Source organism: Arachis ipaensis, chromosome B05 (genome assembly GCF_000816755.2).
Source record: "Arachis ipaensis cultivar K30076 chromosome B05, Araip1.1, whole genome shotgun sequence".
NCBI classification, from domain to species: domain Eukaryota; kingdom Viridiplantae; phylum Streptophyta; class Magnoliopsida; order Fabales; family Fabaceae; genus Arachis; species Arachis ipaensis.
The window spans coordinates 30,094,930-30,111,897 of NC_029789.2; the positions used below are offsets into that span (position 1 = coordinate 30,094,930).

At 35.8% G+C, this 16,968-nt stretch overlaps 1 protein-coding gene and 1 long non-coding RNA gene across 2 annotated transcripts; both read right to left on the reverse strand.

The window, feature by feature from the left end:
* Nucleotides 6,305–8,788, reverse strand: LOC107641807. The gene is made up of 2 exons (XR_001620439.2): nt 8,260–8,788; nt 6,305–6,558 (listed from the first exon to the last, which is right to left on the reverse strand). It is a non-coding gene; the product is annotated as an uncharacterized LOC107641807 (long non-coding RNA).
* LOC110271973 lies at nt 12,804–13,295 on the reverse strand. Its single transcript, XM_021123712.1, has one exon. It carries the CDS (start codon nt 13,293–13,295, stop codon nt 12,804–12,806), a length of 492 nt encoding a protein of 163 aa, XP_020979371.1.

Here is a 16,968-nt window from a genome sequence, read left to right on the forward strand (position 1 = left end):
AACATGTGGAAAATGTTTTGATTGTGTATCTACATTTGTATGTGAAAAAATATCAGTTTGATCTGGTAAATTGACATGATTAAAATGCATGGTTGTTCATCGTCAATCGAAAAAAATCTTTTATAACTTAGCTTATATTAGAAACCAGCCGTAAACTGACTATTGAACTAATTAATATAATGGACATATATGAATTAATAGATTTATAAATAAACACTTATGCCAGGATTGAAAATCTCTCTATTCAAAGTATATCGACTATGATGGATAGCATAGTGCAAGCAATAAATACATATCCTAGAACCTAGGCCTAATTATGCCTTCATGTGGGATGCGTTCCTGTGGAGTGGGATTTGACAACAATTTTTATATTATTGATGTGATGGTTGAATAGATAAAAGAGTATTTAATTAACCTTTTGATATCCTTTTTTGGTTGGGGTTGTGTTATAATTTAGGATGTGACAGTAATTTTAGATAGAATTGGTAACTTGGATAGGTAATAGGAAGTGATGAAAAGGGATAATTTAAGCATTCGGAATGAAAATTTATTTTATAAATGAGTATTGAATATGAAATGAGAAAATTCATGAATTACAATTTTTTCGGAAAAAGAAAATGTTGGTACCAACAAATATCAACTGTATGTTTACTAACGATATATGATCAACCTTAAACTGAGATGCACAAAATGTCTTTTCAAACCAAAATTATGCCAACCTCGAAATACGTTTTTTATGTATGTTTAAAAAAGATATAACATAGTTTATACAAACAGAAATACTGTACCATAATATGTGTTTACTTAGGAGTGTTCAAGTGGAAAAAAAGTAGTAAACATTGCATGCATGGCTTACTCATCAGTGTTCGGACGAAGAAAAATATCAAATATTCCATGCATGATCTTGGTCAACTTTTTCAAATTCTACCAGTGGTCAAAGTTTGTGGGGATTTATTATTATACAATGAATTTGAATAGCTTGCCACTTCGGTTGAAATTATATATATTGAAATTTTAGTAATTCATTTCATTCGACTATTGAAGAACATATAAGAAAGAGAGAAATAATCAACTGGCATAAAACTTTTTTGACAATATATATAATTACAGAATACATATATTAGAAAAATAAGAGTTATCTTGCATAATAAAAGGAAAGTTGAACCTAATCCTAGTAGAAGAGGTTGACAAACAGTATCAACTCATAGTCAGCGTGACAATGTATGCGCGGAACGTGACAAGCACTTCCATCACCGTCGTTTACGTGCCACTCTTTTCCATGGTGTTGATAGTGGTAAATAGCACCCATGTTGTGACGGCTTGGGCACGTATGCGAAACACAGACTTGATTTTCTCCATTTAGTATAGGCACACAATGTTGAGTTGCCCACGAATGTTTAATAACCTCTCGAAACCCCACTTTGCAGATTGTTAGTGCATCGGATGCCTCAAGTGCACAAAATGTTTCAATTCCCTTTTTCTTTGCCTCGTCATTGTTGTTATGAAGCATCAGCATCTTTGAAAGTGCGTATTGGGTGGCCACATGGCCGTGGGCTACAATAGTGTGCCGCATTTTCATCCCCGCATGACGACGCTGTCGAATGAAGAGTTCTTTCACATCTTCCCAAAATAGAATGTCCAGGTGTCCGCTATGCGTGCATTATTTTAAGAAGTTTTTTGCCTACCGGTCTCGACGATACGAGCTCCACCAAATTTGCGAAGTTTATGGAATCGAGGCGCGTTGGTACACAATATTCTCCTCCTCTGCATTGTGCACAGCGGTACACGACATCCTGAGACTGTACAAGTCCTGATGATGAATGTCTAGTAGGGAAAATGAAAGGGAAAATTGGTATAGGAAGGCAAATACACAATGGACCAATTATTTCTGGCAAGGGTTGTTGTTTATGGTATCTTTATAGGCACTCGGCGCCGTATCGGAAGGTGTCACATCGATTGTGTCTCGTGACTTCTTTAGCAAGCATTTCTTTTTGTTATCCTTTTTCTTAATTTTTAGTGCGAATACTCTAAAATAATAATTTAATATCATGTATGTATATGTAAAAATGAACAATGTTAAAGGTGATGACTACTTACCAAAAAAAGTTATAAATCTGTATTTAATTAACAAAATATATAAATAAATAATATTCAAAAAATTAAAATGTACTACAAAATGCAAGTTAGACAATGATACCTAAGCTGCTGTAAAATAAATTATGGAGAAATGGTACCCAATCCTTACTCAGTAAAAGTTTTTCTCTTTTTATTTATTTCGAATTTGTGATTTAACCTATTAGGGTCCTTTTTTTTCATTTGTTCGTTTAGTTTTCTGGTTTTAATTATTTTTTATTGTTATATCTAATTAGTACAGGTATGAACAGGCACAGACCTACCTATTCATTTGCCCCCTTTAATTTTGTGTTTTAAAAAAAGTATATATATATCTTTGTTGTGATGTGTATTTGCTCCTATATTAAAAAAATTATTTATGCGGTAAAAATTTTTAGGGAGTTTACTGTTTTTTAGGGTGATTATTTGTTGCTGTTTTTAAATTTTTGAATTTTTGTTGATACATTTTTTGATTATTTCTTGCTGTTTTTTAATGTCATCAAATTAAATGAATTAATACCCAGGGAAGAAAAAGCAACCTTGACAAGCCATTGCAAGAAACACCTTGACAACCCTGAACCCTCGTCACTCAGTCTCAATCTCACTCTCTAAGGAGTTCACTACTACACTCACTCATCACAATGCCAACACCAGCCTCCACCCCTCCACTCAGTCACTCCTCACCGTCGCCTCCGGTTATTTGGTAGTTCGTCTCCTCTCTTCGCTTTTCGGCCTCTATTCGCCCCTGCTTGCCACTTCTGTGGCACTTTACACACACAAATAATCAAAGTCCCTTGGCGGTTGGCACCAATCATGGACGAAAAAGAGAAACCTGATTCTCCTCCTCAACCTCTTCCCAACGATGACGAAAATTCTAGAAGAAACCGCATCATTGCTAACCTCAAAGACTCTCTCTCTTGTCTTAGCTTGCCAAATCCAACCTCTCCCTCTCCCTCGAAACACGCCATGTTTCCTCCCTTATTCAGCAGCGTCTCAAGAAGATGTTTCCTTCTTTCCACACCCCGACGCACCCTCCTTATGTATTGGTAGCTCCTTTCCCTTACTTTTCTCCAAATTTTTAATCTTTTTTTATTTTGATTATTGAGTGTCTTATTTTCTTTGGAATTGAAATGATCATAGTGCGTATGCGATTCTTCTTTAAATTTTAATTTTGCGCCACTATGTGCTTTTGTTAGATGATAGATAGGGAATTATCGGAGCTAAATGAGAATAAAGGGTCCACTGAAGAAGAAATTTCTAATTTCATTATAAAGAAGTATGAGGATTTGCCATGGGCACATAAGAAGATTTTGGGTATTCAATTGGAGAAGCTTTTCCAGGATGAGGAGATTGTGTGTAATGAGGTGGGCAGATATGTTCTACAGGCTGATGGTGATCGGAAGGGGAGACAGGAATGTAAGAGTAAGAGGAAGAAGAGAGGAAAGAAGAGAAGTCAGCATAGCCTTATGGTTACCTAGCATAACCCTTTATGGATCCATGGGTGATGTGCAGGATGTGTCTGTTATCTCGTGTGTGCACTAGCTGGATGATTACAAGGTCAGGGTCTTCTTGGAAATGGTTACATTTTCATGAACGTGGCTGTTTACCACTCTCAGTAATCTGCCTCCGAATATGTTGTTGGAAATTTATGTTTATGTTATCTGCCAATTCAATAGCTAGCTATGTATGCTGTTTTGTTAAGAATCATTATCCTTCCTTAACATGTAGACGACGTTTTGATTGTGTATCTAATTTTGTATGTGAAAAAATATCAGTTTGATCTGGTAAATTGACATGATTAAAATGCATGGTTGTTCATCGTCAATCGAAAAGATCTTTTATAACTTAGTTTATATTGGTAACCAGTCGTAAACTGACTATTGAACTAATTAATATAATGGACATATATGAATTAATAGATTTATAAATAAACCCTTATGCCAGGATTGAAAATCTCTCTATTCAAAGTATATCGACTACAATGGATAGCAGAGTGCAAGCAATAAATACATATCCTAAAACCTAAGCCTAATTATGCCTTCATGTGGGATGCGTTCCTGTGGAGTGGTATTTGACAACAATTTTTATATTACTGTTGTGATGGTTGAATAGACAAAAGAGTGTTTAATTAACCTTTTGATATCCTTTTTTGCTTGGAATTGTGTAATAATTTAGGATGTGACAGTAATTTTAGATAAAATTGATAACTTGGAATGGTAATAGGAAGTGATGAAAAGGGATAATTTAAGCATTCAGAATGAAAATTTATTTTATAAATGAGTATTGAATATGAAATGAGAAAACAGATGAATTACAATTTTTTCGGAAAAAGAAAATGTTGGTATCAACAAATATCAACTGTATGTTTACTATCGATATATTAACAACCCTAATCTGCGATGCACAAAATGTCTTTTCAAACCAAAATTATGCCAACTTCGAAATACGTATTTTATGTATGTTTAAAAAAGATATAACATATTTTATACATACAGAAATACTGTACCATAATTTGTGTTTACTTAGCAGTGTTCAAGGGGAAAAAAAGTAGTAAACATTGCATGCATGGCTTACTCATCAGTGTTCGGACGAAGAAAAATATCAAATATTCCATGCATGACCTTGGTCAACTTCTTCAAATTCTCCCAGTGGTCAAAGTTTGTGGGATTTATTATTATACAATGAATTTGAATAGCTTGCCACTTCGGTTGATATTAAATATATTAAAATTTTAGTAATTCATTTCATTCGACTATTAAACAACATATAAAAAAGAGAGAAATAATCAACTGGCATAAAACTTTTCTGACAATATATATAATTACAGAATACATATATTAGAAAAATAAGAGATATCTTGCATAATATAAGGAAAGCTAAACCTAATCCTAGTAGAAGAGGTTGACAAACAGTATCAACTCATAGTCGGCGCGACAATGTATGTGCGGAACGTGACAAGCACCTCCATCACCGTCGTTTACGTGCCACTCTCTTCCATGGCATTGATAGTGGTAAATAGCACCCATGTTGCGACGGCTTGGGCATGTATGCAAAACACAGACTTGATTTTCCCCATTTAGTATAGGCACACGACGTTGAGTTGTCCACGAATGTTTAATAACCTCTTGGAACCCCACTTTGTAGATTGTTAGTGCATCGGATGCCTCAAGTGCAGGAAATGTCTCGATTCCCTTTTTCTTTGCCTCGTCGTTGTCGTTACGAAGCATCAGCATCATTGAAAGTGCATATTGGGTTGCCACATGGCCGTGGGCTGCAGTAGTGTGCCGCATTTTCATCCCCGCATGACGACGTTATCGAATGAAGAGTTCTTTCACATCTTCCCGAAATAGAATGTCCAGGTGTCCGCTCTGCGTGCATTGCTGTAAGAAGTTTTTTGTTTACCGGTCTCGACGATACGAGCTCCACCAAATTTGCTGTGTATATAGAATCGAGGCGCGATGGTACACAATATCCTCCTCCCCTGCATTGTGCGCAGCGGTACATGAGATCCTGAGACTGTACAAGTTCTGATGATGAATGTCTGGCAGGGGAAATGAAAGGGGACACTACAAAAAAACAGGGTTAAAACGGCGGTTATTTTGGGGAATTACGGCGGTTAGAACCACCATTGTTACCGAAAATGGCGCCCCCAAGAAACGCCATTATTCTGAGCGCCATTCTGGTTATTACGGCGATTTTCAGAAAACCGCCACAATTACTTGAGGATAATACGGCGGTTCTCTGAGGGTTAAAATGGCGGTTTGTAACCACCATTATTTCTGTATAAAATGGCGGTTTCTGAATTGTTTAAAATGGTGGCTATAACCGCCGTTTTTTTCAGGATGTTGTGGCATCATTTCTGTTTAAAATGGCAGTTTTTAACCGCCGTTTTAACCATTATAACCGCCATTTTTACCAGGTTATAATGGCATCTTTTGTGTTTAAAATGGCAGTTTCTAACCGCCGTTTTTACCAGGTTATAATGGCATCTTTTGTGTTTAAAATGGCAGTTTTTAACCGCCGTTTCTACCAGCGTATAATGGCATCGTTTTCATTTAAAATGGGTGTTTCTAACCGCCGTTTGTACCTAATTATGATGACAATTTTATGCTTTTTAAAATAAGATTGAAACTACCAATTTAAAGTGATATTTTTGAAACTCACTTAAAAATCTCGTAATAACCAAAAGGCATAATCATAAATCAAACATCATTAGATGATTTTTAATTCATACATGATCCAAAAGTCATAATCCAAGTCATAATTGAAATGTCATAATCCAAAAACAAAGCATCAAAGTAACATTTTTCAATAATACGTCTTAACATATAATTCTTAATATACGTCTTAACATATCAAGTAAGGTCATGCTTCCTTATTGCTTGCTCCAGAAGACCTACTTCCTAACTCTTTTGGTGATGGAATCTCACTCTCCTGATCCAATCCCTACAACAAAAATATAACTCTTATGAGCACAAGAAATGCAAGGAAATGGCATATATTGATATACATTTATCATGTCTAATTACATAGCATTGATACAATAATGAAACCAATTTAAAATTATAGAGCCAACTAACCACTTGAAAACATTTAAAATACAAGGCCAGTCCAATCATTCAGAAATTCAGTCTTTAATTGATGCTCTAAATCTCTAATACATAAAGTAAGGTTACATTTGTAAAACAATCCATTATGCTTACTTTTCACGGGGAGAAATGATGAGCGGATAATTTATACGCTTTTTGGCATTGTTTTTAGTATATTTTTAGTAGAATCTAGTTACTTTTAGGGATGTTTTTAATAGATTTTATGTTAAATTCACATTTCTGGACTTTACGATGAGTTTGTGTGTTTTTCTGTGATTTCAGGTATTTTCTGGCTGAAATTAAGGGACTTGAGCAAAAATCAGATTCAGAGGTTGAAGAAGGACTGCTGATGCTGTTGGATTCTGACCTCCCTGCACTCAAAGTGGATTTTCTGGAGCTACAGAACTCGAAATGGCAGGTGCGTGAGCATATTATTCACTGAGAGGAGGGGATGTAGCCACTGACAACGGTGATGCCCTTGCATACAGCCAGCCATGGAAAGGAGTAAGACTGATTGGATGAAGATAGCAGGAAAGCAGAGGTTCAGAGGAACGAAAAGCATCTCCATTCGCTTATCTGAAATTCCTACCAATGAATTACATAAGTATCTCTATCTCTATTTTATTATATAATATTCGAAAACACCATTATCACTTTATATCTGCCTGACTGAGATTTACAAGGTGACCATAGCTTGCTTCATACCAACAATCTCCGTGGGATTCGACCCTTACTCACGTAAGGTATTACTTGGACGACCCAGTGCACTTGCTGGTTAGTTGTATCGAAGTTGTGACAATTATGAATTAAGATTAGAGCACCAAGCTTTGGAGCCATTACCAGGATTTGTTCGAGCCTGGAGATCACAATTTCGTGCACCAAGAAACCAGTACCAGTTTCTGTCAACTATAGTTCCTTAGACAATTTAAGCTAAGTTGTTTTGTATGTGCAAATTAGATATCAAACAAATACTTAAATAGTATTCTAAAAGAAATTATAAAAAAATTATAATTACCTCTTTCAAATGATAATTTTGTGGCTGTAATAGTGGCTTTGTAAACTTTTCCTTCTCAAGTAGTTGTATAGCATTGTTTTGTTGTAAATGTCATTGATCATATCAATAAGAAATAAAATGGTGTTATATGAGGTTAAAGGGACCATTGTTTTGTTGTAAGGTCTTTGATAAATAACTAATAAATATATAAGAACCTATTGACAATGCAAATAGCATCCAAGAACAATGGATATATCCATCTAAAAGAAGTTCCAGTTACGACATTATCATTAGCAAGCTTCCTTACTTCACTCACTTCTCAACCTAATCTATAAAGAAAAAAAAATATACAACCATTCAGGTAGGTAAATTTAAAACCTTACATGCCTTTGCTGACTGTACGTTGCAAGTTGTGATTTTTTTGGAAAAAGAAAAAAGAACAGAAAAGCAGCTTATACTATCTTCAGTTGTATCTAACTATCTATTATTGGGAAAAACATTGATGGTTCAACCCACCATCAGAGCTAAGAATGAATAAATGACAGTCAAGAGAATGGAGCTTACATGTATCCAGCCTAAAGGAAACAGTGATAAGCTGTCCTGAACTTCAAATATTTTTTCTTCATTCAATGTTGAACACTGAACAAGAAATTAAATTAGACATACATTGCTCAACTGAAAATAATTAAAATTACAACAAACAGTTAAAAAAAATCATTAATGAATCATGAGAGAATTACATCATGTTAATCAAATCTAAGTGCAAGGATATGTTTGATGTTGATGACCTGAGACTGAAATGAAACAAGGACTATGAACCAGATTTTATGAGAGTGAAAAGTCAACAGTAATATCACTGCTGCAAAGATTTTATGAACCATATTCACGTGTATATAACTATGAACTGAGGAACGATTATAAAAGAATTTCAGCAATTATAAAAGAATTTCAGCAATTAATCCATAAATAGCTATAGGATTTCCTTACTATGAAAGCAAAGACAAAAGGAGATTGAGATATATATCATGTATTAGATCCATATATTAAAATGTCTCAGCACAATTTTGGAAGTTTATTCAATAAAGCATATATATCATGGTTAAAAACGATATTAGAAACTTACTTAAATAGTATTCTAAAAGAAAATATAAGAAAATTATAATTACCTCTTTCAAATGATAATTTTTCTTCTTTTCTCTTTCCCAGCAAATATTAAAACTTGAAGCTTTTAAAGTAAAGTAGCTTGCGACAAGAATTGAAGAAAATCTAAAACCTGTTTCACATGAAAATAGATTAGAAGTGTGGGAGAAGAAAGGAATGGAAAATAGATTAAATTATTTATATATAAATAAGTTATAATTAATTTAATGACTAATTTTTAATATGTACATAATATTTTTAAAAAATAAAATTAATAAGAACACAAGCTATGAAGCTAATTATAAGGAAAATGAAAGCATATTAAAGCACTTTTAAGTTATGGGTGGGAAGAGGTAGTCTTGAGTCTTGACTTTTTCCAAGTTTTGCTAATTAAATAAATGGGTTATATATAGCAAAAACAAAAAATCTGATGATGTCAAATAAATAATATTAATGGAACAAATAAACATGTAACTTGTAAATTGAACTCAAACAAGAAAGTATCATAGTCTTGCATTTATAAGAATTGGGAAGCAGGGAAGGGTTGGGATGTTCCTTTCAATCTCTGACCAAGTGGCATGGCTTTGAAACTATGAAGTTGTTATTTCATTGCATCACAAATTCGGGCAGTGTTTATTGTTGAAGAATAAGAACAAGGAAAGGGAAAAAAGATCAGAGATATAATCCAATTATAGTATTTAATGAGGGTGGTGCATCCAATTTTCCCCCAACTGACCCCAGATATGCTAGAAAAATTTGGTACCAACCAAAAGTGTAGAATGAAAAAACATATATAGCCAGAAATAATACAAATGTAAATATACTTGGTCTCAGTATTTTCTTATACTCAATTATGACTCTGTCATTTATATTAATGTTTGTAAAGAATAAAAAGATAGTTTTGCTTTTCGGGTTCTTATCATAAAATCAGATGCTAATAATATACGTCAAAGTAACATCGGTTAAATGAAAATTTAAATAAAAAAATTAGATATATACATTGTAGCAGGCTCAATTTTTTTTTCTTTTATATTGTGCAAAGATGTGTGATATTCTTTATTATTTTTATGCATGTGAGTTTTATACTACTGTGTAAGAATTTTTACTTTTTAAAAGATTTTGGTTTTTAAGTCCAGCTATGTTATCTAAACAAGAAAAATGAAAAATAAAGTAGATTCCATATAAAATACCTTATTCAAATATCATGCACCACAGCAAAACCACATTTTCTAGAGAAGGGAAAAAAAATAAAGGTAATTGGTATTTAGAATCACTAAACAGACCTATCAATACATCAAGATGTGTTTGGAAATCTAAAATCACTAAACAGACACTGCAATAATGAAAAGCACCTTCACTTTCTAATTCAGTTGTAGTGCACACACATACACTTGATTTAGAATCTAAATATTTTCTTAAGACTATGCTGGGAATGCCAAGAAAATCATGCAATTATTTTTGAAGAGATAGCAAGGTCTTATATTAAAAGAAGCTTGAGTTTTAGTACAGTGCACTACAGTGACAAGGATATTATTCCTAACAATCAATTCTCAGCATTCAAATATTTACATATTTCAGAGTTTCTAAACATACCTATTAAGAGAGTCTTGACAAATTGACCACTGCAAAGCAGCTAAACCATGGAGCTCACTCTGCACAAACATGATTAACCTCATCATGTTTATATTCATCCAAATATTTTTTCCCTAGTTTCCCTACTAGGGTATATGTCACTACAGTTGAAAGTTCATAAACTGGATATTAGGAAGGGTAAGTTATCTACAGCTTTTCTAATCTTAAAACATTCATGTGCAATTTTTTGCCCACAAAATACAGAAATGTGGTTTAAATTAAAATAGTTACCTGGAACGGTAAGTTATCTATGACCTTGTCATAGTAGGGCAATGCTTCCTTCAGTTTTCCCAAATTCATTAACAAGTCACCCTCATTCAATGCCTAGAAATATCATATATAATATAAGAAATTGGGATAACTAAGCAATAAATAAGGATCAACCATAGACCATAACTTAATTGCTAAGAAAGGCAGTAATATTTGTGGTACCACTGTATATGCTTACCTCCTCGCACTCGTATTTTAGCTTCGGATCAATAACTAAAATACAGCAACTAATTTCTTAGTGAACTCAATCACTCGTTAAATTGAGCAGGGAAAAATTAAAACCACTAATCAAAACTCCTTTTTCATATCTTAATTACACTTTATTATGCATTTTTAATAAATAGTTTAGAAAGAACTAAAGTTAATCCAAACACAAATATTACAATATTAAACTAAGAAAGAAGTCCGATGCAGTTAGATTTCCTGAAACATGCAAAAATGAATTTCATGCACAGCAAGTGATAGTTACCAATTTATCAAAGAAAAGTTTGCGAGCCATTTTGCAATAGAAAGTAACCACTCACCTGAACAACAGCTTTCTCAATCAAATTGCTCCTCGACACTTTCAAAAATTTCTTTCGAACCCTAAAAGTTTCTTCCGAATCAAAATTGGCACTAGATCTGAGAAGACATTGGCACTACCTCAATTGCAAATCACATAAAGCATAAGCTACTAAAGACATTGGGGGAGAGAGAGAAAGAGAGAGAGAGAGAGAGGAGGGGGTAAGGTTGCGAAAACAACCTCGCCGGCTTTGCAAGCAGTGTCGACCAGATCGTGGAGCTGCACAGAAACAAAAACCACAAAAATCAGCAACAAAAATAATTTTGAAACCATAACCCGAGCAAAAACGAAGAAATCAGTAACTGGCGGAGAGGGAGAGGTACCTAGAGAACTTGAGAGGGAGCTGCAGAGAAACAAATCAGTCACTGGCAGAGAGGGAGATGTACCTAGAGAAATCGTAACCGGCGGAGAAAGGAGAAGCCCGAGAGGGAAGAACGGCATTGTAGGAGCACGGAGGAGACGAAGGAGAGAGAAGGGAGATCGAGAGCGCCGTGTGTTTCGTTTAATGAGGTTAGGGTTGCAATTCATTTGTTTTATATACGTGTAAAAACGGCGGTACAAAACCGCCATAATCACTAGAACCGCCACCAAACACAAAGTTAATTATGACAGCAACCAAAAATGCCATAATAACCGGGTATTGTAAAGCTAAGTTAACTTCTCAAATATAAAATATTTTTTTAGTGTTTAATAGTTTTTCTAAAATTGATATCATTTATTGAATTTTATTATTTTATGTTTAGGCTAACATACAATGATTACTTTCGTTGAAAAAATTTCTACCATAAATTTTATAGAATGTCAATTCTGTAATTAAATAAAAAAAATTGAATGATTAATTTACAAAAAGGGACATTTCATTATTTAGACCAAATGTAAAAAAATTGTGATTGTTTGATTTAAATTTTTTCTTTTTTACTATTATATTTTTTTGTCTTTTTAACTATTATGGATTTAAACAAAAGGTAGTTTGGTTGTTTTTTGTTTTTATAGTTGGGATTTGGTTATTTTCAGATTTATATACGTGAAATACGTTAGATGATATAAATCGCTGTCAACTATTTTAGACCTGAAGAAATTATATGACAAACCAAAAAAAAGAAAATACCATTAAAAACATAGCATTCATTATACAATAAACCACAAAACATTCATCATACACAAAAGAGAAAAACGGCAAGTGTACTTTTGCCACAGAAAATTGCTATTTATATTAATTGATTTAATCCCTAAACCCTAAACTCTAAACAATAAAACATTAAACTGATATACGAACCCAACTCAAGGGAGGTTGACAAATAAATCAACTCGTAGTCAGCACGAGAGTGAATGTAAGGGATATGAGCAACACCTCTAAAACCGTGGATGGAGTTCCACTCTGCTGCCCTTCGGCGATAGTCATACAAAAGACCCATGTGGCCCCGGGTTGAGAAACTCGTCGAGTCACACACCAAATGTTGTTCTTCTATTTTAGGCATTTGGACTTCAGATGGCGATAAAATTGTCAGAACCCCAAAGCACCTTGCTTCACACACGGTGAGTAAACTAGCTGCATCAAGCGCGTGAAATAGTTCGATCCCATTCTTTTTTGCCTCCTTGACGTCTCTAGAAGGAGAAACATCATTGACAGTGCGTACTTGGCAGCTTCATGGACCTTGCTTGCGGCATTCTGCAGCATTTCCAACCCAACGATGTGGTTACGTCGCATGTAGAGCTCCCGTAGCGCCTCCCGAAACAGAAGCTCCCGGTAGCCACTCTCCATGCATCGGTCAAAGAATCTTATTGCGTCCGAGTCGCGGTACAACCACCACCTCATGGCATGCGGAGCTGGTATAGAAACACTGGTGTGCACAATATCTTCATCTGCTATCTCGCGCGCAGCGTTACATGTCATTCTAAGACTGCACAGGTCTTGAATGGAGTTTGACGCGACTTTAATGGTTATGGCAACCCAAATGTCGTAGGGAAGGTAGAGGGTCTTTGAGAAACGCTCCATTATCACTTTTTGTTGGACAACATCTTGGAAGGAAATATGTATATACTGCTCTGGATGTGGAGTGTAGCAATAAGTGTGCCATTATATAAGTCCATTGCGCCCTTTCGAATCTTGTTCCTTCGGCCTAAACCTTCGCATCTTATCCTTCTGGATTTTCCTTTTCGCTTTTTTTCGAAACATATATTTCTTAATTGTTTTCGATCACAGAAGAAGAAAAACCGAAAAGTCAAGAAGAAACCCTAAACTGGTGCAACTACATTTCTTGGTAATTTTAGTGTTTATTAAGATAAATAACTTTATTAATTAAGAATTTTTTAAATTTATATTTATTAGTTAGTACGGATTTACTTGATACTTAAATAAATTAATTTTTAAAATATTTTAATTAGTAATCATATATATACATAATCAGTATTGGAAAGTGCGACATGAGTACATGACACCTAAAGATAAAGGCCATAACCACATGTAATTTTAATTTGCGAATAAGACTAGTCTCCAACCATTCACACAATGTAAATAAAGAATAACAAAAGGAAGCATTATAATAACTTGGAAGCCAATAGCGACAAAGTTCCTTAATCCATACATCCATTATCAGCATCTGGACTTAGGTATGCTTCTTTGATTTCTTACTCCATGCCTCTGCCTTGCTCAACAGATGCTCTTTAAGTTTGTTAAATGGTGTACTGGTTAGATTCACCACAGTTATTGTTCTGATCTCGTTCTCCTGTAACTGTAAAACGAATGACAATTGCATTTAATATGTCCGGATACTGTAATAGTGGTAATGTCATTTTTTTATTTACGCATACTCACAATCCCGTCCATGATTAGGTCGAAATTGTCCCTCATGTTGATCCACCCTATGACGCAGTTTTCGAAGTTTATGCTGCATGTTGATCCGATGAATAGATTATTACTGTGATTACTAAGGAGAACTCATGAAAGGCTTAAATGACATGCATGCATATTTTATTGGGTTGCGTACCTCTGTCCATAATTTAGTATCCCGACGGGGCTTCGTACTAGGAATTCTCCGAAGTTGCTTGGTGGATTCATTAACTCCTTGTTGTAGACTGCTTACGTCATGTGGGATAAGACCTTTGCCTACACGGAGGAGACAAAATAAGTCAGTTCGCAGATATGCACGTTGTGTTGCATGTTATGCCAAAGTGTTGATGAGGCTAGAAATTATGGGGTTCCGTTTTCCGGATATGGTCTTCCCAGTGTGGCATGTCGAACTGATTAGGCAATGAATCAAGATTGTAAATTGTCTGATCTTTGAATGACACGAGCATCAGAAACCAGTGGCCCAACGTGTCTAACATGGGGATATATATCTGTAAAAAATGAATAGTTATTTTTTAGTCATGTAAGACACTTGTACATGGTTAGTATGCAATTAAATAAGTTCCTCCGTTAACAGACAAGTTCGAAGATTTTGGAAGGCCTCATCTGTTGTTTTATGTATTGATTGAGCATTAGTTCTATCGGCTTCCCGTTCAAAATATCCTCCTAAACGACAACGTTGACGAATAAAGCCAGTTTTCATTTTCGAGTGGGGACGACTGAGAACAAACGTTAATGGCATTACTGATACATTTCGAGGACCAATATCAGAAAGAGTTAAATTACTGCGACCGATAGAGGCAGGCACCAGTACGAGGGGGACGTGGATAGTATCTTAGCACCGGTCAATGTCAGGGCAACCATATAGATGATCTGGTTACCAACAACAACATAACGGAATTTGAGGTTAACACCTTCATAAGATATTTATGTTTTTTCCTCGTTGAGAAAGGTTAAACAGGTGCCATACCTTCTCATCCACATCATTTCCAAGTAATAAGCTGTGTATATCAATTCTAGCTACCGACTTGTCTCCGAAACAAAGAAGTTCCTTGCTACATGAGGCAAAAAGTGTAAACACGTTAATATATCCACACTAGGCTAGTTTAAATATCGAGGCGTGAAGTATTACCAGGGGTCAAGACTCCCGTTAAAGATATAGGCGAATAAGGCCGACTCGCGGTTGTTGAAGTCCATCGCAGGAGTGATCCTGAACTTTATCTATGACATAAGTTTGTGTTTATGGTTAGTTCGTTGTCACCTTTGGGATTAAATTAACTAACCTTTTATTTTCATTTCAACCGGTATACCATTTAGTAGGGGTGTTCAAAACCAATCCGGACCGAACTAAACCGACTAACCGAACCGAAAAAATCGAAAACCGAACAAACCGATAACCAAAAAAATAAAAAAATATGTTTTGCCATTTTTTACCTAGCGCTCTCTTCTACAATATCTCGCTCTCTGCACCGGTGCACCCAGTCACCCATGTTTTTGAGTCTGGAGGCCGGCGGTGAGAGGCCGGCGGTGAGAGGCCGTTCCTCCCAAGCTCCCACCACCTTGAAGCCTTCCTCCCAACAGCAAAGCCTTTTCACCCACTGCTCCCATGACCTTTTCGCCCACCAATGCACCATTAAGCCCCAACCACAGCCAGCACCACCCTCACAGGCTCGCACCCAGCAGTTGCACAGCACCACCCAGCGGACAGAGCACCATTTTTGGCCACCCACGCAGCAGTAGCACAGCACGACGCCACCACCCACTAACCCAGCAGGCCAGCACAGCACCACGCCAGTGATGCCACAACCCAGCAGCATTTTTGGCCACCACCCAGCAGCATTTCCCAGTCCCCCACCCAACCACCAATTCAAGTCATTTAAAGTCAATATGGAGTCTGAGCCACCGAGTCAGGTATGTAATTTGACTAATTTTTGTTCAATAATCATTGATTCATTGTTGCGGTTTGTTGTTATTGTTTACTTTATTATTTGTATTGTTGTTTGTTGAATCATTGTTGCTGACTAACCTTTTATTTTCATTTCAACCGGTATACCATTTAGCATTTAGTAGTATGTTTACCTTCTTACTCGTGGATTGAGTAAACTTTCCGCTGCTGGAGCCCGTCCGCACAGATCTTTCTGTTCCTTCAATGGGTCGTGGCCGTTTCTTTTTCTAGTGGCCGACGGTGGTGTGCGGAACAACTTTCGCATGATGCTGTTAATGTCTTTTACGGGTGGAGTATTTTTTTCAAGTCAAATTTACGGCAAATGGTGTTCCACTTGTGATGCTTGACCCAACTTTCTTGGACTGTGGGGTTGACTGTTCATCTATCTCCCCGTCGGAATCTAATATGACGATGGTATTTTCATGGCTTGCACCAACTAGGTTGTCAGTTTCCTTTTCGAGGCCTCTTTGTCAAAGGTCACACGTTAAACTATTTAAGATATGTGACACATACAAAACACGTGAAATACCAGACCAAGGGGTTAACCCAAACCTGGACTTTTTCAACAAGGCCCCTTATCAAGTCCTTGACGATGAGACCGGTCTTTGGAAATGACCACTCATCCTCGGCCTGGAGCTAAATATCTTTGATAATGTTTACCTCTTTCGTCTGTGGAGATCCGTCTGTGGTTTCGGTGGCAGCTTTCGCTCCACCAGAAAGTTAAATATCACGACAAAACGATGCCAATGACGATCGTGATTTCTGCCAGTAAAGAATGTCATAAAAACAGTCGCGTTGTAGATATAGTCTCTAAACCGACAAAAATCCCTTTTGTACAAACGTTTTGGGTGTCACAAGTAACAAACCCCTTAAAAA

What these genes read in the sequence shown, in the direction of transcription:
- LOC110271973 (XM_021123712.1), bottom strand. Translation starts at nt 13,295, where the DNA reads ATGGAGCGTTTCTCAAAGACCCTCTACCTTCCCTACGACATTTGGGTT.